Below are 25,555 nucleotides of genomic sequence, written 5' to 3'. Positions count from 1 at the left end.
TATGATAAACCAATCATTTCACGTTTCCATGTTTATGCATTATCCCATGTTTACTACAGTTAGTTTTCCATTTTCTTGTATTTCAGAATGGTTTGAGTTTAATGAAAGAAGGTAGAAAATTGTTAGAATGAAACTTTAGTTTTATGACTTTCTTCTTCTCTTATGTTCTTGAGAGTTTGTAGGTTTTCTCCGTAAACCTATCACTTATTAACACTAATATTAAACGAAAAGTTACATTTCATGCAATAAGGTATTAACACTAATTACAATTTATCCAAGTTTTAAGATAAAGCAAACGTTATATAAGTTTAGAGAATAAGTATTGAAATAGATTTAATATAGTGATTTTTAGTTGTTTTCTCTATAGAGAAAATACAATTTAGAAGCTTTAATGTAGTGATTTTTAATTGTCTAAAGCATGTTGTCTAATTTTTTCATTAAAGCGGTTTAGAGAACAAATAATCTACTTTTAAAAAAAATATGTTTAGGCTCCCCAAAGTGAACCGCACCCCCCGTCACGTAAGGCCCATAGTGCCCTCTATATTGCTGCAAAGACGTCATGAATGGTTTCGCGAGACAAACAACGAGCGCCAACGACATGTTTAGTGCGCCTTAAGATGTTGACCATTTGAAAACCGTAAAGTAATTCAAAATAAAAAAAAAGTTTATTAAAATTTAGAGTTAACTGCCATTTTCGTCTTTGTGGTTTTGTTCATTTTTGATATTTCAGTTCAATTTTCAAAAATGCACCAGTTTCCTCCCTGACATACTGGAAACATGCCATTTCAGTCCAAAAACTCAAACCCAGTTAAGTGACACAGGTTTAATGAAGGGTATTTTTGTCCTTTTTATATTTCTTTTATTTTCTCATTATTTTATGTCTTAATAATAAATTCCAACCCCTTTAAAACTCCATTCGTCCTTCCAATAACCTGAAAGACAAGGGAGTACATGCAGTAATCGTCCTTTGTCTTAATTGTTGAGTGGTACGTGCCTTATGTCCAAGGCTTGATGCAAAACTACTATCGAGCCGGGGGTCTTATTGGAAGTAGCATCTCTATTCCTACGAAGTAGAGGTAAGGCTGTCTACATCTTACCCTCATCAGACCCTACTTTAGCTTTGCTATTGGTGAGATTTACCGAGTATGATGATGATGACGACACTATTGGAAAAAAAAAGTTAGGCTTTAACGTTTTTTGTTCATAAATCTAGGCTCTTTAAGTTTTTTTTCTTAAAAAACATGCATTTTTTAAAAAAATATATATATAAAGTTATGAATTTTTTCGGGCCCTATTTCGATTTTGGCTCAGAGCGGTCACATTTATATATATTTATATATTTATAAAGGAAAATTGGTATTTAATAAACCAACCTTTGCCCAGTTGGTAAATAATACTCCAACCTACAGAATTGGTATATAATAATCCTACCTATCAATATGTTGGTACTCAATGAACCTCCGTTAGTTTTTTTTAACTAAAGTTAGTTTTTAAGTTTTATTTATTACACAAACAGTCCCTGTAGTTGTAATTTACTAGTTTTAACTATGAGTTAATAGCCAAAATGGTCCCTGAGGTTAATAGCCACAACACCGCCACCACCACCACCACCACCACCGCCACCACCACCACCGCCACAGCACAGCACCGCCACCACCGCACCGCCACCACCACCACCACCACCACCGCCACCACCGCCACCGCCACAGCACCACCACCACCGCACCGCCACCACCACCACCACCATCGCCACAGCGATGATCAAACCCCTTAGGCGTCGATGATCAAAGACAGAGATGGTGGTGGTGGCGGTGCGGTGGTGGTGGTGGTGGTGGCGGTGCGGTGGTGGTGGTGGCGGTGGCGGTGCTGTGGCGATGGTGGTGGTGGTGCGGTGGTGGTGCTGGTGGTGGTGGCGGTGGTGGTGGTGGTGATGGTGGTGGTGATGGTGGTGGTGATGGTGGTGGTGGCGGTGCTGTGGCGGTGGTGGTGGTGGTGGTGGCGGTGGTGGCGGCGGTGGTGGTGCTGTGGCTATTAACCTCAGGGACCATTTTGGCTATTAACTCCTAGTTAAAACTAGTAAATTACAACTACAGGGACTGTTTGTGTAATAAATAAAACTTAAAAACTAACTTCAGTTAAAAAAAACTAACGGAGGTTCATTGAGTACCAACATATTGATAGGTATGATTATTATATACCAATTCTGTAGGTTGGATTATTATTTACCAACTGGGCAAATGTTGGTTTATTAAATACCAATTTTCCATTTATAAATTATTAATTTGAAACATTTGTATGCATGTTTGATTGTAAGTTATGCTTAAGTGGTTGTACCTTAATCAAATATTGGTTGTAAGTTGTGCTTAAGTGGTTGTATCTTAATCAAATAATGGTTTCATTACCTTACCAAATTCAATCTGTTTTGTATGCATGTATCGTTGTAAATTATGCTTAAGTTGTTGTACCCTATCAAGTAATGGTTTCATTATCTTACCATATTCAATCGGTTTGATCCATTCAAAGTTGTGTTGTTTTATTTGTAAATTATTATTATTTAATATTTATAATAATCTAATTAATTTAGCCAAAATCTTGTATAAATATAATTTGCAACATATTGATGCAATGATTGTTGTAATGTATGCATTATGGTTTTCATCGTAACGCGCGAGTTCTAGATCAACTTAGTTATTTTATTCTATGTTTTACGTTTCGGTTTAATTTATTCGCATTAACACCACAACTTCAATGTCGATGGTCGCTGGCAGTAGTGTAACATTAGTGCTTGCCCTCATCGCAACGCAGGAATGCTTAATACTAGTTATTATTATTTTTCATTGACAGTTTGAAAATAATTATTTAACAATAACATAACTACTTAATATTTGTTATATTAAAACAAACTAAAAACATAATTAACAAACATATCCCAAATGACATCTCAACTATAAAACCCCTTGAACACCATCCACACTCCTCACAAACAAACTCACCACTTGGTAATCAAACCTAGAGAGAGAAACCAAACCTTCTAGAGAGAGAAACAATGGAGGGTAAGGAAGAGGATGTTAGGCTTGGAGCCAACAAGTTCTCAGAGAGACAACCCATTGGAACATCAGCTCAAACTGACAAAGATTACAAAGAACCACCACCAGCACCCTTGTTTGAGCCTGGTGAACTCTCTTCATGGTCTTTTTACAGAGCTGGTATTGCTGAGTTCATAGCCACTTTCTTGTTCTTGTATATCTCTGTGTTGACTGTCATGGGTGTGGTCAAATCTCCCACCAAGTGTGGCACTGTGGGTATTCAAGGGATTGCTTGGGCCTTTGGTGGTATGATCTTTGCCCTTGTGTATTGTACTGCTGGTATCTCAGGTATATTATCTTCCATACCCTTGTTTCAAATTCTGTTTTTTTTTTTTTTTTTTTTTTTTTTTTAAGTAGCCTCAAAAGTGTGTTTTTTAATCATCTAAGTGTTAATTTAGTGATTGTTTTGGATCCTCTTGATGGTATACTTCACAATTTTGAGTGTTTTTAACTTTAATCTGAGTAAGGATTTTAGTAAAATTTATAATTGAGTTTGGTTTTAAGCTACCATTTTTAGAAAGAAAAAAAGTGTGCTGCAAGAGTTCAAGATAAGGTTTTCTTGAACTTTACACTTGATTTTCAAGAAAATGTTGTTTTCCCTCAAAGCTCAATTTTTTTTTTATTTGGGTTTCAATACTTTTGTGTTTTGTGCTAACCCTTATGAATTGAACATAATTTTGCTTGATATGATATGGAATTATTCATTATTTGTGCAAAAAAAAAAAAAAAAAAATCTACTGAAAAAAGTTTATAATTTTGCAAATATAAGTTTTTTCTTGAAGTTGACACTTATTTTTCAAGAAAAATGTGTTTTCTCTATAGCTTCAAGATATGTTCTTTGGATTTTAATATATATAAAATTTTCTCCTAACCCTCTTTAAATTGACCACATATTTACTTGATATGATATGGGTTCTTTGTATTTTGTGTAAAAAACTAATCTTTATATGTGAATATTTACAATTTTTTCTCCTAACCCTCTTTAAATTAACCACATATTTGCTTAATCTTGTGTAAAAAACTAATCTTTATATGTTAAATGTTGTATCTATTGATTTAAAACAGGAGGACACATTAACCCAGCAGTGACATTCGGTTTGTTGTTGGCAAGAAAGCTCTCATTGACCAGGGCAGTGTTCTACATGGTTATGCAGTGTCTTGGAGCCATCTGCGGTGCGGGTGTGGTCAAAGGGTTCATGGGCAAGAACGAGTTCAACACTTTGGGTGGTGGAGCCAATTCTGTAGCCCATGGTTACACCAAGGGTAGTGGTCTTGGTGCTGAGATTGTTGGTACTTTCGTCCTCGTTTACACCGTCTTTTCGGCCACTGATGCCAAGAGAAGCGCCAGAGACTCGCATGTTCCGGTGTGTATACTCTTCATATCCTCATAATTGTGTTTATAGTTGGTTATTTGTCTTGAATATCTTACATAATTTAAAGGAATTTGTGCATATGAAACCAATATTGTTAACAAATAAGTAACTTTAACTTAGAATATCTGAGTTTCGGGTCTGATTTTGATGTTTTTGGTTCGTTACGAAATACGAATCCTAATTCGACAAGGATGATATATATTGCAATTTTGTTCTTGTAGGATAAAAAATCTATTAGGTTCGATTGTTCGAAAAGAAATCTTGATTTTCTTGGTTGCTAGTTTGTTCTTTGAAAAAAATCAGCTGTTTTTTTTTTATTTCCATATGAATAAAACAACACCCGACGATTCGCATTCTTGCGATTTTCGGTCTTGAGTTGATTTTTTTTTTTAAATTCTTGTAGCATTATAATTTGATTATGCTATTGAAAAATCTCACTTTTCTTGGTGACAAATTTGATCTTGAAAAAAATAAATTGTTTTTGGTTTTTGATACTACACAACAAGTGGTTTTGGGAATAAGGCTCATTGTTGTAAAGAATGTTCAATGAACATTCTATGGATAATGACAAAACTACCCCTTATGTCATTTTGTTCTTGTTGGGAGAATCTTGGAAAGTTTGGCAAGTAGCTTTATGTCTTTATCAAATTTTTCCATGGCATGTTAATGATGGTCTCACTCTCATGTGCAATGCATCTCTCTCTCTCTCTCTCTATGTTTTCTAGTGCTCTAGTGCTTTCTTGGTCATTATTTGTTTAGATAACTTTAAGTGGAAGGTCATATTTGTCAATTCACCATAAATATTATAGTAAAGCTAAAGGCCATTAAAGTATAGCCTATAGGTGTGTCAAAAGACTGGTCCCAGACCTAGACCTAGACATAGACAATTTTATTGTTTAAAATGCCTAGTGGTCCGGGACCAGTCATGACCACCTTGGGCTCGGTTAGACTTGGATGGAACAGTCCAAGGTCAATTGAGTCCTTTGTGTATGAGTCGTATAAAAGTTTGATAAAAAAACATATTTTTTTAAGTTGAATATAAAACTTGTGAAACATTTGCAGATTTTGGCACCTCTCCCAATCGGGTTTGCGGTGTTCTTGGTTCACTTAGCCACCATCCCCATCACCGGAACCGGTATCAACCCTGCAAGAAGTCTTGGAGCCGCAATCATCTACAACAAGGACCATGCCTGGAACGACCACGTAAGTCAATCATTTCAAACCACATATTAATCATACAAACATATCAAGATTATTTTTTTTAGTTGCAATTTCTACATTTAATATGAATGTGCTAAAAGGGTAAATTTTGTTTTTTTTTTTTCTAATATTTGCAGTGGATTTTCTGGGTTGGTCCATTCATTGGAGCTGCACTTGCTGCTATCTACCATGTGATAGTCATCAGGGCCATCCCTTTCAAGAGCAGATCTTAAACTACTCAAATGTTGAAAGAGTTATGTGAATTGTGTGTGTAAATTATGGTCCTAAAATGGATGCTATTTGTATTTAAGCTTTTCATGTTGGTTTATCAACTCTTTTTTATGGAATGAACATCTCTTGATTGAGAACTGGTTCTAGATCAGCACTTTATTTTTTGTTCCGGTATTGGACCACGTGTTCATATATTGTCTTAACTATGGTTAAAGGTATGCTCGCTCTTCGCGACGGGCAACGATTTTTCTGTATCCATGCGTGCGATGCGACGGTAATTCAGTCGGTATTGGGTCGTTATGGTATCAACACATGCTATAAACGTAAAATGATATACTTCATTAAAAAAATATTATAGTTGTTACTGTATAAATATAAAATGATTAGCTATATAATTATGTGTAAACAAATCAAACGTTCAACGAAAAGTTCGTGAACCGTTCGGCGGGAAGTCTGTTTATGTTCGTTCGATTAGCTTAACGAACAAAGAGGAACAAAAAAATTCGTTCAGTTAGTGTATAGTGAACAAACATACGTTCGTTCATGTTCGTTCGTTTGTGTTCGTTTGATTATATTAAAAAATTAAATAAATACTAAACCTTTTTTATCTAAACATATTGAAAACTTAAAACTCTGTTTTTTCTAAGTTAGCTAAAATTTGGACATTCAAGACATTTTTTGGGATAATTATGTCTAAGTTAGTTAAGCTTGATTCATCGTTTGGTGGTTGTAGTAGACTTCTTGTGTTTTGATTTATCATTTGATGGTTGTATTTAACTATTTACGTCCAATGTTTAAGGTTAACAATGTTTTTATCTTTTATTTTCAAGTTAAATGATTGTTACGTTCCTTTTTATTCGTCTGCGTTCAAGACCAGTGTTCATGAACAACTGAATTTCCTTAATGAACGAACATATGTGTTCGTGAACAGTTCGCAAACATGTTATTCCTTAATGAACGAACACGGACATGGCTTGACGCAAAACTACCATGGAGACGGGGTCTCATTGGAAACAGCCTCTCTATTTCTACGGGGTAGAGGTAAGACTGTTTATATCTTACTATCCTCAGATCCTACCTTAGTTTTGCTATTTGTGAGATTTACTGAGTATGATGATGATGAACGAACACAAACATCCGCTTTTTCGCGTTCGTTCAATTTGATTACATCCCTACTCCTATCTCATAGATTTCACTTAAGAACTTTCTTTGGAAAAAATGAAAGATGGTTCTGTTCTGTGTACTTGGGTTTAGTCGAGTCAACACGTCATGTTTGAATATACGGCATGTGATCATAACTAGGATTACGGTTCAACTGTTTTATTTTTGTTACACATGAGTTTTTATAGAATTACGACAAATATGGATTCATGTCTATTCTTGTGTTAATGTTTGGTTGTGTTAGCAGCTGTAAGTCATCGTGGGTTAGCCTTTAGGCCTTGTTTGATAAATTGGGCCATTCAATGAAATGAACCACGAGAGCCTAAATCCACCCATGGCCCAAAGCCTGTATATTTTAGGACATTAAAAACACTAGTACTAGTAATAATCAGAATGTTAGTTTCTTATCTCTTATCTTATTGGAAAGAGTAAACTGCCATTTTGGTCCATGTGGTTTGATTACTTTTGCCACTTTAGTTCAAAACTCAAACTTTTTGCATCTGTGTCCCTGTGGTTTCAGTTTTATTGGCATTTTAGTCCAAAATTGAAATCAGTTCATATTTGTCTTATAAAATCCTGCTATTTTGTTCTTTTCCTTAGGGGCAAAATGATCTTTTCTTTTTTTATAAATAAGTACTATATTTTATAAGACAAATATTACCTGATTTGCCCCTGATTAAAATCACAAAATTACAGGATTTTATAAGACAAATATGACCTGATTTCATTATTGGACCAAAATGGCAATAAAACTGAAACCACAGGGACCCAGATGCACAAGGTTTGAGTTTTGAACTAAAGTGACAAACGTGACCAAACCTTAAGAACCAAAATGGAAGTTTACTCTATTGAAAATTTCTCTAAGCCAACATGTTAAATTTTAATCTTGTCAACATTTGATAATGTATAAGGCTATAGGGTGTTAAATATGCAAATTTTGATTTCAAACTTTTTGGATAAAATTTGAAAACTGGTGTAGTGATCTCCTAGATTACTGAAAGTTTTAAATTAGATAAATAAATCTAATTTTTAGTGAGAATTGTTAAGAAAATGACACGTAGAACAAAAATAATTAAAAGTGAAAAGTATACTTTATTTTTATTTATTATTATAGAGAATGTTTTTTTCGAATTCAATCTCTATTATGTTAATTTTTTTAGGTTTGACTCATTTTTAGAAAAATTCTCAATAAATTAGCATACAATTCATGTTCGCATATAACCTAGTTCTTTTGCTCTAGATAGTAGCTTAGGGCATGTTTGGCTAAGCTTATTATAGTTAAAAAGGACTTTTGGAAAAAAGACTTTTTGAAAAGAAGTTTTTAAAAAAAAGTGTTTGGATTAGCTTATTGATGTAAAATGACCAAAATGGACATTTTTTTAGATATAAGGGGGTAAAGAAGGGGTATATTGGTAATTTGTAGTTTGAAAAGTTAAAAGCTGGGCAAAAAGTCACAATATTGTGACTTCTTGAAACCTCCTTTTTCTTCTTTGCAAAAAGCCATTTCTAAAAGGACTGGCTTAGCCAAACACAAAAACAACTTATTGGCTTTTTGATAAGTCAATAAGTCAATAAGTTGTTTTGAAAAGCTTAGCCAAACATACCCTTAGGGTGTAAGGAGTGGTTAAACATTTTGAAGTGGCAAACCAAAAAACCGACCAATCAGAGCGTGCCATGTCAATAAGTCAAAAGTGTTTAAACTTTGGTGAAAAGTGTTGGCAATGGTTTAAACACTTGGTGAAGTGGTAAAGTATTTTAAAAAAAAAGGAAAAAATTGTGATTGGTTGAGATAGGAATGGACCCCACCCACAACATCCCCTCTCTCTCTCTCTCACTACCCTCTCTCATGTTACCGATCGGCAATATGTTACCGAGCGAGAAAGAAACCGACGCGGCAAAGGGGTTGGCGGCGGTGTTGCCGCGCGGCAAACCACTTTGCCACTTCCCTTTGCCGCACCACACCGTATACCCTTAATGTGTATTTGCCATCAACCAAGTGAAGCCTTTGTTAAATAAAAAATAATGAAACTTTGAAACAACGGTTTTGCAAAAACTAACATAACAAAGCAACATCATAGACAGAAATGATTATAAGCTTAAGTTATATAGATAACAAAATCAACTGAAGTATACCACATAGAAATAGTAACCACAAATCATGCGTTTGATGGTCCAACTACTTGGTTATGAAACAACATCTTCAAAACCTCAAAAGAAATTGACCTAACTTGCTCCATGTAAGAAAATGGTCCTTAGACATCAAAATTCAATCCCACCATATCCTCCTGCACAATTAAACCATTATATAAGATGTTTGAAATGACATGATTGGGGGGGGGGGGGGGGGGGGGCATTGTCCATGAGGACGACCCATGAAGGATTTCTAAAACCATAGAGTATTAAGCTATGCACTTATAGCAGTCCAAAATCAAATTGCGGTCAAGGTTCGCTATATGATACATAGGTAGGTAATAATGGTGCTATGGTGGTAACTTTTATATCATGCATAATTTATGTATATATATACATATATATTTGAAAAATATTAGTAATAATATCAAAATTCAAAGTAATATCATGCAAGGTATTAGTAGTAATATCAAAATCCAAAACATGAACTGAGGAAGTCAAGCGATTTAGAGATTTAGGTTTAATTTTGTTGAACAATGAGTTGATGAAGAACTAGCGACTAGCGAATGAAGACTTTTGGCCTTGATTTAGGTTTGATTTTGGGTGTATTTCAAACAAAAAGTTGATTAATGTCCATTAATAGTGGAACCGCTACAAGGGACCGCTATGTGTTTGTATGTCCGCTAAGCGTTATAGCACGTCATTGACTGCATAGGTATTAACTTTAACTTCCAATAGCAAAAGAGTAAATTTCAAAGTTCGTCCTTTATGTATGTCTAATATATCAAAGTATGTCCTTTATCTTTAATAACCTCAGAAAACATCCTTAATGTTTGAAAAACCACTCAGGTTATGTCCTTTACCCTAAACCTTGTTTGTTTTCCCAGTTAAATCAGGTCATGTGAGAAGCACATGAGGGTATATTGGTCTTTACATTAATAAAAACCCTAAACTCCACTATCATCTTCTCCATCCCAACGTAACTGATCTACAGCCCACATCCCAACGTTCTTCTACAAAACACCAAAGAAAACCCTAACAAAATTCAAAATAACTCCTTAAATCTCATCTTACTCCACTACCAACCTCGATTAATCCACCCATCCATCATAAAAATTCAAATTCTCACATCTCCTCCACCGTAACATCTCGTTACATCATGAATCCATAATCATCATCACCATTATCTTCACACATTGAATCCAAACACCATGAATACATACACATTTTCTATCTCTATATCCATCTTCTGCATACTCACCCACATTTCATCATCCTTAACCTCCGACGGCCTCTCCTTACTAGCCCTCAAATCCGCCATTACAACCGACCCAACAAACTCTCTAACCACCTGGTCCGAAACCGACTCCACCCCCTGCCATTGGTCCGGCATCACCTGCAACTCCGCCCACCGTGTCACCGCCGTCTTCCTCCCTCACCGCAACCTCACCGGCTACCTCCCCTCAGAACTCGGCGCCCTTCTCTCTCTAAAACACCTCTCTCTCTCTCTAACAACAACTTCTCTAAACCCATCCCTGATCATTTATTCAACGCCACTAATCTCTTATCCATTGATTTGTCACACAACTCCCTCACCGGACCTTTACCGGAAAAAATTAAAAACCTCAAAATGTTAACGTTTTTGGATTTATCTTCGAATCGGTTAAATGGGTCTTTACCGGAAAGTCTTGGAAACCTTACTAGCCTCGCCGGAACTGTTAACTTGTCGTGGAATGAATTTTCCGGCGAGATTCCGGCGTCTTACGGGCTGTTTCCGGTCATGGTTAGTTTGGATCTCCGGGGTCGCTGGAACCACCGCCGCCGTAGACGACGGCACCGGCTCCGCCGGTTCTCTCTCTCTTTCCTGCCTCCTCTTCTGCTCGATCTCTCTCTCTCTCTCTCACTCTCTTGAATATACCAGGTTGTGGTGGTGGTAGGATTGTTAGATAGAGAAAAGAAGGGGGTATGTTGATGTGCAGGTGATTGAAAGATGGAGGTGATTGAAAGATGGAGAAGATGATGGTGGAGTTTAGGGTTTTTATTAAGGTAAAGACCAATATACCCTCATGTGCTTCTCACATGACCTGATTTAACTGGGAAAACAAACAAGGTTTAGGGTAAAGGACATAACCTGATTGGTTTTTCAAACATTAAGGATGTTTTCTGAGGTTATTAAAGATAAAAGACATACTTTGATATATTAGACATACATAAAGGACGAACTTTGAAATTTACTCATAGCAAAATAACATATCGAATACTCATAGATTTATGAAACTAACCACGTCAAAAAGTAATTAACAACGAAACTTACAATAAGATGCTATCGTCCACATCTGGTTATCAGTGCTGTCCCATTTCCAGAAAACAATGTCTGTATCATAAAGATCAGTGTCATGTGCAGTAAGATTAAGGTGTATATTATCGGCTGCCCGCACAGCCCGATAACCATCACCCAAGTTCCTGCCCATACTCCAAAGTACAGACTTCTCAACTACATTAGGATTGTACTCCCTTAGCTTAACCTGAATTAGGAAAACAAATGAAGACGTACATATTAGATACTATTATCAGATTAGGGTTTATTAGTATGAGCACATGGGCTTATTTTAGGTTTGTCAGGGTTTTGTTATGACGTCTATATACCATTCAATAAAATCATTTAGTATTTCACCATTTAACAGTACATACAATAACTGGTAACATAGCATAGCATACCGGGTACTTGACACCAATTAAATCTTTTCTTGCATTTTCCCATATATTTAAACAATGACGTTTTAAAGTTCGACGACTTACATGTTTGTAGCTAGGTTGAAGAGTCTCCCTAATTAGCTTAGTGAGATCGGGGTCGTCAAAGTGTCCAAAAGGCAACGCTTTTTTGATGACCAACTTCGCCATCCTATCACGAGTTATCTTTTGTTCGTAGCGGAAAATCTTACCATCTTTTGAAAGTTGAACTTGACCGGGTGTCAAATCTTTTAGAGCTTTGCAATACTTTTTCGGGTGCTTCGTTAAAGTAGAATTAGAATCCTTGCTTAACAAGGAGCCACAATGCTTGCATTGTGCCTTTTGCGAACCATCGCTCATCTCGACTAAATCCCAATTGCACCAAACATCCATATTGCGGCTATGCGATAATGTTCCCACCACAAATGGAGCATTTGAACATTTTGGAACATTATTGACGGATGGGGAGTTTGTGCTTTTAGAGTTCTTGGAAGCCATTAGAAATATGTAAAGAAGGTGAAGAAATAGATACAAGAAGAAGATGATTTGTGAAAAAAAAAATAAAAAAAAATTGTGATATTTATAGTATAACCGGTTCCAACGGTCATAAAGGAACCGGTTCCAACGGTCAGATTTTGCATTTAATGAGTTACCATATATCAAGATTCGGTTCCAACGGTCAGATCCATATAAGAATCGGTTCCAACGGTAACATACCGGGTACAAAAGGAACCGGTTCCGGGTAGAAACCGGGTACAGATAGGAACCGGGTACGGTTGACTTTTTTTAGAAAAAATGGGAACCGGGTAATACCCGTCGGGTTTTTTAAACCTGGGACCGGTTCCTCTGAGCATCGGGTAGGAACCGGAACCGGGTCCGGGTCGAGTCCACTGGAATCGGGTAGGAACCAGTTTTTATGCCCATCTCTAGTCACCTACCCTAAACCCATCTCTGGCCCAAGCAACCCGACCCAGACCCAAATTACTTGCATCGCAAGCACACGTTTGCATGTTCAGTAGTTATTTCTCATGCATTTTATGATAAACCAATCATTTCACGTTTCCATGTTTATGCATTATCCCATGTTTACTACAGTTAGTTTTCCATTTTCTTGTATTTCAGAATGGTTTGAGTTTAATGAAAGAAGGTAGAAAATTGTTAGAATGAAACTTTAGTTTTATGACTTTCTTCTTCTCTTATGTTCTTGAGAGTTTGTAGGTTTTCTCCGTAAACCTATCACTTATTAACACTAATATTAAACGAAAAGTTACATTTCATGCAATAAGGTATTAACACTAATTACAATTTATCCAAGTTTTAAGATAAAGCAAACGTTATATAAGTTTAGAGAATAAGTATTGAAATAGATTTAATATAGTGATTTTTAGTTGTTTTCTCTATAGAGAAAATACAATTTAGAAGCTTTAATGTAGTGATTTTTAATTGTCTAAAGCATGTTGTCTAATTTTTTCATTAAAGCGGTTTAGAGAACAAATAATCTACTTTTAAAAAAAATATGTTTAGGCTCCCCAAAGTGAACCGCACCCCCCGTCACGTAAGGCCCATAGTGCCCTCTATATTGCTGCAAAGACGTCATGAATGGTTTCGCGAGACAAACAACGAGCGCCAACGACATGTTTAGTGCGCCTTAAGATGTTGACCATTTGAAAACCGTAAAGTAATTCAAAATAAAAAAAAAGTTTATTAAAATTTAGAGTTAACTGCCATTTTCGTCTTTGTGGTTTTGTTCATTTTTGATATTTCAGTTCAATTTTCAAAAATGCACCAGTTTCCTCCCTGACATACTGGAAACATGCCATTTCAGTCCAAAAACTCAAACCCAGTTAAGTGACACAGGTTTAATGAAGGGTATTTTTGTCCTTTTTATATTTCTTTTATTTTCTCATTATTTTATGTCTTAATAATAAATTCCAACCCCTTTAAAACTCCATTCGTCCTTCCAATAACCTGAAAGACAAGGGAGTACATGCAGTAATCGTCCTTTGTCTTAATTGTTGAGTGGTACGTGCCTTATGTCCAAGGCTTGATGCAAAACTACTATCGAGCCGGGGGTCTTATTGGAAGTAGCATCTCTATTCCTACGAAGTAGAGGTAAGGCTGTCTACATCTTACCCTCATCAGACCCTACTTTAGCTTTGCTATTGGTGAGATTTACCGAGTATGATGATGATGACGACACTATTGGAAAAAAAAAGTTAGGCTTTAACGTTTTTTGTTCATAAATCTAGGCTCTTTAAGTTTTTTTTCTTAAAAAACATGCATTTTTTAAAAAAATATATATATAAAGTTATGAATTTTTTCGGGCCCTATTTCGATTTTGGCTCAGAGCGGTCACATTTATATATATTTATATATTTATAAAGGAAAATTGGTATTTAATAAACCAACCTTTGCCCAGTTGGTAAATAATACTCCAACCTACAGAATTGGTATATAATAATCCTACCTATCAATATGTTGGTACTCAATGAACCTCCGTTAGTTTTTTTTAACTAAAGTTAGTTTTTAAGTTTTATTTATTACACAAACAGTCCCTGTAGTTGTAATTTACTAGTTTTAACTATGAGTTAATAGCCAAAATGGTCCCTGAGGTTAATAGCCACAACACCGCCACCACCACCACCACCACCACCGCCACCACCACCACCGCCACAGCACAGCACCGCCACCACCGCACCGCCACCACCACCACCACCACCACCGCCACCACCGCCACCGCCACAGCACCACCACCACCGCACCGCCACCACCACCACCACCATCGCCACAGCGATGATCAAACCCCTTAGGCGTCGATGATCAAAGACAGAGATGGTGGTGGTGGCGGTGCGGTGGTGGTGGTGGTGGTGGCGGTGCGGTGGTGGTGGTGGCGGTGGCGGTGCTGTGGCGATGGTGGTGGTGGTGCGGTGGTGGTGCTGGTGGTGGTGGCGGTGGTGGTGGTGGTGATGGTGGTGGTGATGGTGGTGGTGATGGTGGTGGTGGCGGTGCTGTGGCGGTGGTGGTGGTGGTGGTGGCGGTGGTGGCGGCGGTGGTGGTGCTGTGGCTATTAACCTCAGGGACCATTTTGGCTATTAACTCCTAGTTAAAACTAGTAAATTACAACTACAGGGACTGTTTGTGTAATAAATAAAACTTAAAAACTAACTTCAGTTAAAAAAAACTAACGGAGGTTCATTGAGTACCAACATATTGATAGGTATGATTATTATATACCAATTCTGTAGGTTGGATTATTATTTACCAACTGGGCAAATGTTGGTTTATTAAATACCAATTTTCCATTTATAAATTATTAATTTGAAACATTTGTATGCATGTTTGATTGTAAGTTATGCTTAAGTGGTTGTACCTTAATCAAATATTGGTTGTAAGTTGTGCTTAAGTGGTTGTATCTTAATCAAATAATGGTTTCATTACCTTACCAAATTCAATCTGTTTTGTATGCATGTATCGTTGTAAATTATGCTTAAGTTGTTGTACCCTATCAAGTAATGGTTTCATTATCTTACCATATTCAATCGGTTTGATCCATTCAAAGTTGTGTTGTTTTATTTGTAAATTATTATTATTTAATATTTATAATAATCTAATTAATTTAGCCAAAATCTTGTATAAATATAATTTGCAACATATTGATGCAATGATTGTTGTAATGTATGCATTATGGTTTTCATCGTAACGCGCGAGTTCTAGATCAACTTAGTTATTTTATTCTATGTTTTACGTTTCGGTTTAATTTATTCGCATTAACACCACAACTTCAATGTCGATGGTCGCTGGCAGTAGTGTAACATTAGTGCTTGCCCTCATCGCAACGCAGGAATGCTTAATACTAGTTATTATTATTTTTCATTGACAGTTTGAAAATAATTATTTAACAATAACATAACTACTTAATATTTGTTATATTAAAACAAACTAAAAACATAATTAACAAACATATCCCAAATGACATCTCAACTATAAAACCCCTTGAACACCATCCACACTCCTCACAAACAAACTCACCACTTGGTAATCAAACCTAGAGAGAGAAACCAAACCTTCTAGAGAGAGAAACAATGGAGGGTAAGGAAGAGGATGTTAGGCTTGGAGCCAACAAGTTCTCAGAGAGACAACCCATTGGAACATCAGCTCAAACTGACAAAGATTACAAAGAACCACCACCAGCACCCTTGTTTGAGCCTGGTGAACTCTCTTCATGGTCTTTTTACAGAGCTGGTATTGCTGAGTTCATAGCCACTTTCTTGTTCTTGTATATCTCTGTGTTGACTGTCATGGGTGTGGTCAAATCTCCCACCAAGTGTGGCACTGTGGGTATTCAAGGGATTGCTTGGGCCTTTGGTGGTATGATCTTTGCCCTTGTGTATTGTACTGCTGGTATCTCAGGTATATTATCTTCCATACCCTTGTTTCAAATTCTGTTTTTTTTTTTTTTTTTTTTTTTTTTAAGTAGCCTCAAAAGTGTGTTTTTTAATCATCTAAGTGTTAATTTAGTGATTGTTTTGGATCCTCTTGATGGTATACTTCACAATTTTGAGTGTTTTTAACTTTAATCTGAGTAAGGATTTTAGTAAAATTTATAATTGAGTTTGGTTTTAAGCTACCATTTTTAGAAAGAAAAAAAGTGTGCTGCAAGAGTTCAAGATAAGGTTTTCTTGAACTTTACACTTGATTTTCAAGAAAATGTTGTTTTCCCTCAAAGCTCAATTTTTTTTTTATTTGGGTTTCAATACTTTTGTGTTTTGTGCTAACCCTTATGAATTGAACATAATTTTGCTTGATATGATATGGAATTATTCATTATTTGTGCAAAAAAAAAAAAAAAAAAATCTACTGAAAAAAGTTTATAATTTTGCAAATATAAGTTTTTTCTTGAAGTTGACACTTATTTTTCAAGAAAAATGTGTTTTCTCTATAGCTTCAAGATATGTTCTTTGGATTTTAATATATATAAAATTTTCTCCTAACCCTCTTTAAATTGACCACATATTTACTTGATATGATATGGGTTCTTTGTATTTTGTGTAAAAAACTAATCTTTATATGTGAATATTTACAATTTTTTCTCCTAACCCTCTTTAAATTAACCACATATTTGCTTAATCTTGTGTAAAAAACTAATCTTTATATGTTAAATGTTGTATCTATTGATTTAAAACAGGAGGACACATTAACCCAGCAGTGACATTCGGTTTGTTGTTGGCAAGAAAGCTCTCATTGACCAGGGCAGTGTTCTACATGGTTATGCAGTGTCTTGGAGCCATCTGCGGTGCGGGTGTGGTCAAAGGGTTCATGGGCAAGAACGAGTTCAACACTTTGGGTGGTGGAGCCAATTCTGTAGCCCATGGTTACACCAAGGGTAGTGGTCTTGGTGCTGAGATTGTTGGTACTTTCGTCCTCGTTTACACCGTCTTTTCGGCCACTGATGCCAAGAGAAGCGCCAGAGACTCGCATGTTCCGGTGTGTATACTCTTCATATCCTCATAATTGTGTTTATAGTTGGTTATTTGTCTTGAATATCTTACATAATTTAAAGGAATTTGTGCATATGAAACCAATATTGTTAACAAATAAGTAACTTTAACTTAGAATATCTGAGTTTCGGGTCTGATTTTGATGTTTTTGGTTCGTTACGAAATACGAATCCTAATTCGACAAGGATGATATATATTGCAATTTTGTTCTTGTAGGATAAAAAATCTATTAGGTTCGATTGTTCGAAAAGAAATCTTGATTTTCTTGGTTGCTAGTTTGTTCTTTGAAAAAAATCAGCTGTTTTTTTTTTATTTCCATATGAATAAAACAACACCCGACGATTCGCATTCTTGCGATTTTCGGTCTTGAGTTGATTTTTTTTTTAAATTCTTGTAGCATTATAATTTGATTATGCTATTGAAAAATCTCACTTTTCTTGGTGACAAATTTGATCTTGAAAAAAATAAATTGTTTTTGGTTTTTGATACTACACAACAAGTGGTTTTGGGAATAAGGCTCATTGTTGTAAAGAATGTTCAATGAACATTCTATGGATAATGACAAAACTACCCCTTATGTCATTTTGTTCTTGTTGGGAGAATCTTGGAAAGTTTGGCAAGTAGCTTTATGTCTTTATCAAATTTTTCCATGGCATGTTAATGATGGTCTCACTCTCATGTGCAATGCATCTCTCTCTCTCTCTCTCTATGTTTTCTAGTGCTCTAGTGCTTTCTTGGTCATTATTTGTTTAGATAACTTTAAGTGGAAGGTCATATTTGTCAATTCACCATAAATATTATAGTAAAGCTAAAGGCCATTAAAGTATAGCCTATAGGTGTGTCAAAAGACTGGTCCCAGACCTAGACCTAGACATAGACAATTTTATTGTTTAAAATGCCTAGTGGTCCGGGACCAGTCATGACCACCTTGGGCTCGGTTAGACTTGGATGGAACAGTCCAAGGTCAATTGAGTCCTTTGTGTATGAGTCGTATAAAAGTTTGATAAAAAAACATATTTTTTTAAGTTGAATATAAAACTTGTGAAACATTTGCAGATTTTGGCACCTCTCCCAATCGGGTTTGCGGTGTTCTTGGTTCACTTAGCCACCATCCCCATCACCGGAACCGGTATCAACCCTGCAAGAAGTCTTGGAGCCGCAATCATCTACAACAAGGACCATGCCTGGAACGACCACGTAAGTCAATCATTTCAAACCACATATTAATCATACAAACATATCAAGATTATTTTTTTTAGTTGCAATTTCTACATTTAATATGAATGTGCTAAAAGGGTAAATTTTGTTTTTTTTTTTCTAATATTTGCAGTGGATTTTCTGGGTTGGTCCATTCATTGGAGCTGCACTTGCTGCTATCTACCATGTGATAGTCATCAGGGCCATCCCTTTCAAGAGCAGATCTTAAACTACTCAAATGTTGAAAGAGTTATGTGAATTGTGTGTGTAAATTATGGTCCTAAAATGGATGCTATTTGTATTTAAGCTTTTCATGTTGGTTTATCAACTCTTTTTTATGGAATGAACATCTCTTGATTGAGAACTGGTTCTAGATCAGCACTTTATTTTTTGTTCCGGTATTGGACCACGTGTTCATATATTGTCTTAACTATGGTTAAAGGTATGCTCGCTCTTCGCGACGGGCAACGATTTTTCTGTATCCATGCGTGCGATGCGACGGTAATTCAGTCGGTATTGGGTCGTTATGGTATCAACACATGCTATAAACGTAAAATGATATACTTCATTAAAAAAATATTATAGTTGTTACTGTATAAATATAAAATGATTAGCTATATAATTATGTGTAAACAAATCAAACGTTCAACGAAAAGTTCGTGAACCGTTCGGCGGGAAGTCTGTTTATGTTCGTTCGATTAGCTTAACGAACAAAGAGGAACAAAAAAATTCGTTCAGTTAGTGTATAGTGAACAAACATACGTTCGTTCATGTTCGTTCGTTTGTGTTCGTTTGATTATATTAAAAAATTAAATAAATACTAAACCTTTTTTATCTAAACATATTGAAAACTTAAAACTCTGTTTTTTCTAAGTTAGCTAAAATTTGGACATTCAAGACATTTTTTGGGATAATTATGTCTAAGTTAGTTAAGCTTGATTCATCGTTTGGTGGTTGTAGTAGACTTCTTGTGTTTTGATTTATCATTTGATGGTTGTATTTAACTATTTACGTCCAATGTTTAAGGTTAACAATGTTTTTATCTTTTATTTTCAAGTTAAATGATTGTTACGTTCCTTTTTATTCGTCTGCGTTCAAGACCAGTGTTCATGAACAACTGAATTTCCTTAATGAACGAACATATGTGTTCGTGAACAGTTCGCAAACATGTTATTCCTTAATGAACGAACACGGACATGGCTTGACGCAAAACTACCATGGAGACGGGGTCTCATTGGAAACAGCCTCTCTATTTCTACGGGGTAGAGGTAAGACTGTTTATATCTTACTATCCTCAGATCCTACCTTAGTTTTGCTATTTGTGAGATTTACTGAGTATGATGATGATGAACGAACACAAACATCCGCTTTTTCGCGTTCGTTCAATTTGATTACATCCCTACTCCTATCTCATAGATTTCACTTAAGAACTTTCTTTGGAAAAAATGAAAGATGGTTCTGTTCTGTGTACTTGGGTTTAGTCGAGTCAACACGTCATGTTTGAATATACGGCATGTGATCATAACTAGGATTACGGTTCAACTGTTTTATTTTTGTTACACATGAGTTTTTATAGAATTACGACAAATATGGATTCATGTCTATTCTTGTGTTAATGTTTGGTTGTGTTAGCAGCTGTAAGTCATCGTGGGTTAGCCTTTAGGCCTTGTTTGATAAATTGGGCCATTCAATGAAATGAACCACGAGAGCCTAAATCCACCCATGGCCCAAAGCCTGTATATTTTAGGACATTAAAAACACTAGTACTAGTAATAATCAGAATGTTAGTTTCTTATCTCTTATCTTATTGGAAAGAGTAAACTGCCATTTTGGTCCATGTGGTTTGATTACTTTTGCCACTTTAGTTCAAAACTCAAACTTTTTGCATCTGTGTCCCTGTGGTTTCAGTTTTATTGGCATTTTAGTCCAAAATTGAAATCAGTTCATATTTGTCTTATAAAATCCTGCTATTTTGTTCTTTTCCTTAGGGGCAAAATGATCTTTTCTTTTTTTATAAATAAGTACTATATTTTATAAGACAAATATTACCTGATTTGCCCCTGATTAAAATCACAAAATTACAGGATTTTATAAGACAAATATGACCTGATTTCATTATTGGACCAAAATGGCAATAAAACTGAAACCACAGGGACCCAGATGCACAAGGTTTGAGTTTTGAACTAAAGTGACAAACGTGACCAAACCTTAAGAACCAAAATGGAAGTTTACTCTATTGAAAATTTCTCTAAGCCAACATGTTAAATTTTAATCTTGTCAACATTTGATAATGTATAAGGCTATAGGGTGTTAAATATGCAAATTTTGATTTCAAACTTTTTGGATAAAATTTGAAAACTGGTGTAGTGATCTCCTAGATTACTGAAAGTTTTAAATTAGATAAATAAATCTAATTTTTAGTGAGAATTGTTAAGAAAATGACACGTAGAACAAAAATAATTAAAAGTGAAAAGTATACTTTATTTTTATTTATTATTATAGAGAATGTTTTTTTCGAATTCAATCTCTATTATGTTAATTTTTTTAGGTTTGACTCATTTTTAGAAAAATTCTCAATAAATTAGCATACAATTCATGTTCGCATATAACCTAGTTCTTTTGCTCTAGATAGTAGCTTAGGGCATGTTTGGCTAAGCTTATTATAGTTAAAAAGGACTTTTGGAAAAAAGACTTTTTGAAAAGAAGTTTTTAAAAAAAAGTGTTTGGATTAGCTTATTGATGTAAAATGACCAAAATGGACATTTTTTTAGATATAAGGGGGTAAAGAAGGGGTATATTGGTAATTTGTAGTTTGAAAAGTTAAAAGCTGGGCAAAAAGTCACAATATTGTGACTTCTTGAAACCTCCTTTTTCTTCTTTGCAAAAAGCCATTTCTAAAAGGACTGGCTTAGCCAAACACAAAAACAACTTATTGGCTTTTTGATAAGTCAATAAGTCAATAAGTTGTTTTGAAAAGCTTAGCCAAACATACCCTTAGGGTGTAAGGAGTGGTTAAACATTTTGAAGTGGCAAACCAAAAAACCGACCAATCAGAGCGTGCCATGTCAATAAGTCAAAAGTGTTTAAACTTTGGTGAAAAGTGTTGGCAATGGTTTAAACACTTGGTGAAGTGGTAAAGTATTTTAAAAAAAAAGGAAAAAATTGTGATTGGTTGAGATAGGAATGGACCCCACCCACAACATCCCCTCTCTCTCTCTCTCACTACCCTCTCTCATGTTACCGATCGGCAATATGTTACCGAGCGAGAAAGAAACCGACGCGGCAAAGGGGTTGGCGGCGGTGTTGCCGCGCGGCAAACCACTTTGCCACTTCCCTTTGCCGCACCACACCGTATACCCTTAATGTGTATTTGCCATCAACCAAGTGAAGCCTTTGTTAAATAAAAAATAATGAAACTTTGAAACAACGGTTTTGCAAAAACTAACATAACAAAGCAACATCATAGACAGAAATGATTATAAGCTTAAGTTATATAGATAACAAAATCAACTGAAGTATACCACATAGAAATAGTAACCACAAATCATGCGTTTGATGGTCCAACTACTTGGTTATGAAACAACATCTTCAAAACCTCAAAAGAAATTGACCTAACTTGCTCCATGTAAGAAAATGGTCCTTAGACATCAAAATTCAATCCCACCATATCCTCCTGCACAATTAAACCATTATATAAGATGTTTGAAATGACATGATTGGGGGGGGGGGGGGGGGCATTGTCCATGAGGACGACCCATGAAGGATTTCTAAAACCATAGAGTATTAAGCTATGCACTTATAGCAGTCCAAAATCAAATTGCGGTCAAGGTTCGCTATATGATACATAGGTAGGTAATAATGGTGCTATGGTGGTAACTTTTATATCATGCATAATTTATGTATATATATACATATATATTTGAAAAATATTAGTAATAATATCAAAATTCAAAGTAATATCATGCAAGGTATTAGTAGTAATATCAAAATCCAAAACATGAACTGAGGAAGTCAAGCGATTTAGAGATTTAGGTTTAATTTTGTTGAACAATGAGTTGATGAAGAACTAGCGACTAGCGAATGAAGACTTTTGGCCTTGATTTAGGTTTGATTTTGGGTGTATTTCAAACAAAAAGTTGATTAATGTCCATTAATAGTGGAACCGCTACAAGGGACCGCTATGTGTTTGTATGTCCGCTAAGCGTTATAGCACGTCATTGACTGCATAGGTATTAACTTTAACTTCCAATAGCAAAAGAGTAAATTTCAAAGTTCGTCCTTTATGTATGTCTAATATATCAAAGTATGTCCTTTATCTTTAATAACCTCAGAAAACATCCTTAATGTTTGAAAAACCACTCAGGTTATGTCCTTTACCCTAAACCTTGTTTGTTTTCCCAGTTAAATCAGGTCATGTGAGAAGCACATGAGGGTATATTGGTCTTTACATTAATAAAAACCCTAAACTCCACTATCATCTTCTCCATCCCAACGTAACTGATCTACAGCCCACATCCCAACGTTCTTCTACAAAACACCAAAGAAAACCCTAACAAAATTCAAAATAACTCCTTAAATCTCATCTTACTCCACTACCAACCTCGATTAATCCACCCATCCATCATAAAAATTCAAATTCTCACATCTCCTCCACCGTAACATCTCGTTACATCATGAATCCATAATCATCATCACCATTATCTTCACACATTGAATCCAAACACCATGAATACATACACATTTTCTATCTCTATATCCATCTTCTGCATACTCACCCACATTTCATCATCCTTAACCTCCGACGGCCTCTCCTTACTAGCCCTCAAATCCGCCATTACAACCGACCCAACAAACTCTCTAACCACCTGGTCCGAAACCGACTCCACCCCCTGCCATTGGTCCGGCATCACCTGCAACTCCGCCCACCGTGTCACCGCCGTCTTCCTCCCTCACCGCAACCTCACCGGCTACCTCCCCTCAGAACTCGGCGCCCTTCTCTCTCTAAAACACCTCTCTCTCTCTCTAACAACAACTTCTCTAAACCCATCCCTGATCATTTATTCAACGCCACTAATCTCTTATCCATTGATTTGTCACACAACTCCCTCACCGGACCTTTACCGGAAAAAATTAAAAACCTCAAAATGTTAACGTTTTTGGATTTATCTTCGAATCGGTTAAATGGGTCTTTACCGGAAAGTCTTGGAAACCTTACTAGCCTCGCCGGAACTGTTAACTTGTCGTGGAATGAATTTTCCGGCGAGATTCCGGCGTCTTACGGGCTGTTTCCGGTCATGGTTAGTTTGGATCTCCGGGGTCGCTGGAACCACCGCCGCCGTAGACGACGGCACCGGCTCCGCCGGTTCTCTCTCTCTTTCCTGCCTCCTCTTCTGCTCGATCTCTCTCTCTCTCTCTCACTCTCTTGAATATACCAGGTTGTGGTGGTGGTAGGATTGTTAGATAGAGAAAAGAAGGGGGTATGTTGATGTGCAGGTGATTGAAAGATGGAGGTGATTGAAAGATGGAGAAGATGATGGTGGAGTTTAGGGTTTTTATTAAGGTAAAGACCAATATACCCTCATGTGCTTCTCACATGACCTGATTTAACTGGGAAAACAAACAAGGTTTAGGGTAAAGGACATAACCTGATTGGTTTTTCAAACATTAAGGATGTTTTCTGAGGTTATTAAAGATAAAAGACATACTTTGATATATTAGACATACATAAAGGACGAACTTTGAAATTTACTCATAGCAAAATAACATATCGAATACTCATAGATTTATGAAACTAACCACGTCAAAAAGTAATTAACAACGAAACTTACAATAAGATGCTATCGTCCACATCTGGTTATCAGTGCTGTCCCATTTCCAGAAAACAATGTCTGTATCATAAAGATCAGTGTCATGTGCAGTAAGATTAAGGTGTATATTATCGGCTGCCCGCACAGCCCGATAACCATCACCCAAGTTCCTGCCCATACTCCAAAGTACAGACTTCTCAACTACATTAGGATTGTACTCCCTTAGCTTAACCTGAATTAGGAAAACAAATGAAGACGTACATATTAGATACTATTATCAGATTAGGGTTTATTAGTATGAGCACATGGGCTTATTTTAGGTTTGTCAGGGTTTTGTTATGACGTCTATATACCATTCAATAAAATCATTTAGTATTTCACCATTTAACAGTACATACAATAACTGGTAACATAGCATAGCATACCGGGTACTTGACACCAATTGCGTGATTAAGTGCTTCACCAGTGGCCTTGTTTATTAACGCAAAAGAAGAATAGCCTGTTACATACCAAACAGGAGAACACAACCCAAAAGACTAGTCTGGTGGGTGAGGGAGCCCATTTGGTATATAAACCCCACATTGGTTGCCCATACAACCGATGTGGGACAAGTCCCATACCTTGCAATGGTATTAGTCCATAACAATCGACCCTCCTTAAGGGCCAACGTCCTCGTTGGTCACGGCCATGTTGGTCACGGCTGGCTCTTTCCAGGCCACCACTCCATGGGCCACCACTCCGAGCCTCGTTGGTCACGGCCACGTTGGTCACGGCTGGCTCTCTCCAGGCCACCACTCCGTGGGCCACCACTCCGAGTTCTGGCTCTGATACCAATGTTACATACCAAACAGGAGAACACAACCCAAAAGACTAGTCTGGTGGGTGAGGGAGCCCATTTGGTATATAAACCCCACATTGGTTGCCCATACAACCGATGTGGGACAAGTCCCATACTTTGCAATGGTATTAGTCCATAACATAGCCCTCTTCATCGGTGCTAAATTTCTCATCTTTAATCCATTGCTGTTTGGTATTAAAAAAAACTAGCGTAACAGTTAACAAAAATACTAAGAAAACTATAATTAAGAAAGTGAACACCAATAAATAGTTACCTGATGAGGATCAGAGGGGTTAGTAGCAGG

At 36.3% G+C, this 25,555-nt stretch overlaps 2 protein-coding genes and 1 long non-coding RNA gene across 3 annotated transcripts; 2 read left to right on the top strand and 1 right to left on the bottom strand.

Moving 5' to 3' along the window:
• The first annotated feature begins 2,930 nt into the window (after window positions 1–2,930).
• Window positions 2,931–6,044, top strand: LOC110899592 (aquaporin PIP1-3). The gene is made up of 4 exons (XM_022146476.2): window positions 2,931–3,374; window positions 4,152–4,450; window positions 5,522–5,662; window positions 5,797–6,044. The coding sequence occupies exons 1-4, from the start codon at window positions 3,047–3,049 to the stop codon at window positions 5,890–5,892; spliced, it is 864 nt and encodes a 287-aa protein (XP_022002168.1). The 5' UTR covers window positions 2,931–3,046; the 3' UTR covers window positions 5,893–6,044.
• Window positions 6,045–15,877: 9,833 nt separating this feature from the next.
• On the top strand, window positions 15,878–18,987 carry LOC110899589 (aquaporin PIP1-3). The gene is made up of 4 exons (XM_022146475.2): window positions 15,878–16,321; window positions 17,097–17,395; window positions 18,466–18,606; window positions 18,740–18,987. The coding sequence occupies exons 1-4, from the start codon at window positions 15,994–15,996 to the stop codon at window positions 18,833–18,835; spliced, it is 864 nt and encodes a 287-aa protein (XP_022002167.1). The 5' UTR covers window positions 15,878–15,993; the 3' UTR covers window positions 18,836–18,987.
• Window positions 18,988–22,098: 3,111 nt separating this feature from the next.
• On the bottom strand, window positions 22,099–25,056 carry LOC110899591. Its single transcript, XR_002570364.2, has 3 exons — window positions 24,839–25,056; window positions 24,435–24,645; window positions 22,099–22,279 (listed from the first exon to the last, which is right to left on the bottom strand). It is a non-coding gene; the product is annotated as an uncharacterized LOC110899591 (long non-coding RNA).
• Window positions 25,057–25,555: the final 499 nt, after the last annotated feature.

Source organism: Helianthus annuus, chromosome 13 (assembly GCF_002127325.2).
Source record: "Helianthus annuus cultivar XRQ/B chromosome 13, HanXRQr2.0-SUNRISE, whole genome shotgun sequence".
NCBI classification, from domain to species: domain Eukaryota; kingdom Viridiplantae; phylum Streptophyta; class Magnoliopsida; order Asterales; family Asteraceae; genus Helianthus; species Helianthus annuus.
The sequence above is the reverse complement of the archived record's forward strand: the minus strand, read 5'-3'. Positions and strand labels throughout refer to the sequence as shown.

Excerpts from the sequence above, each read along its gene's own strand:
- LOC110899592 (XM_022146476.2), top strand. The coding sequence starts at position 3,047 with ATGGAGGGTAAGGAAGAGGATGTTAGGCTTGGAGCCAACAAGTTCTCA. Across the intron at positions 4,451-5,521 it reads CCAGAGACTCGCATGTTCCG|ATTTTGGCACCTCTCCCAAT; the intron begins GTGTGTATACTC and ends AAACATTTGCAG. Across the intron at positions 5,663-5,796 it reads ACCATGCCTGGAACGACCAC|TGGATTTTCTGGGTTGGTCC; the intron begins GTAAGTCAATCA and ends TAATATTTGCAG.
- LOC110899589 (XM_022146475.2), top strand. The coding sequence starts at position 15,994 with ATGGAGGGTAAGGAAGAGGATGTTAGGCTTGGAGCCAACAAGTTCTCA. Across the intron at positions 17,396-18,465 it reads CCAGAGACTCGCATGTTCCG|ATTTTGGCACCTCTCCCAAT; the intron begins GTGTGTATACTC and ends AAACATTTGCAG. Across the intron at positions 18,607-18,739 it reads ACCATGCCTGGAACGACCAC|TGGATTTTCTGGGTTGGTCC; the intron begins GTAAGTCAATCA and ends TAATATTTGCAG.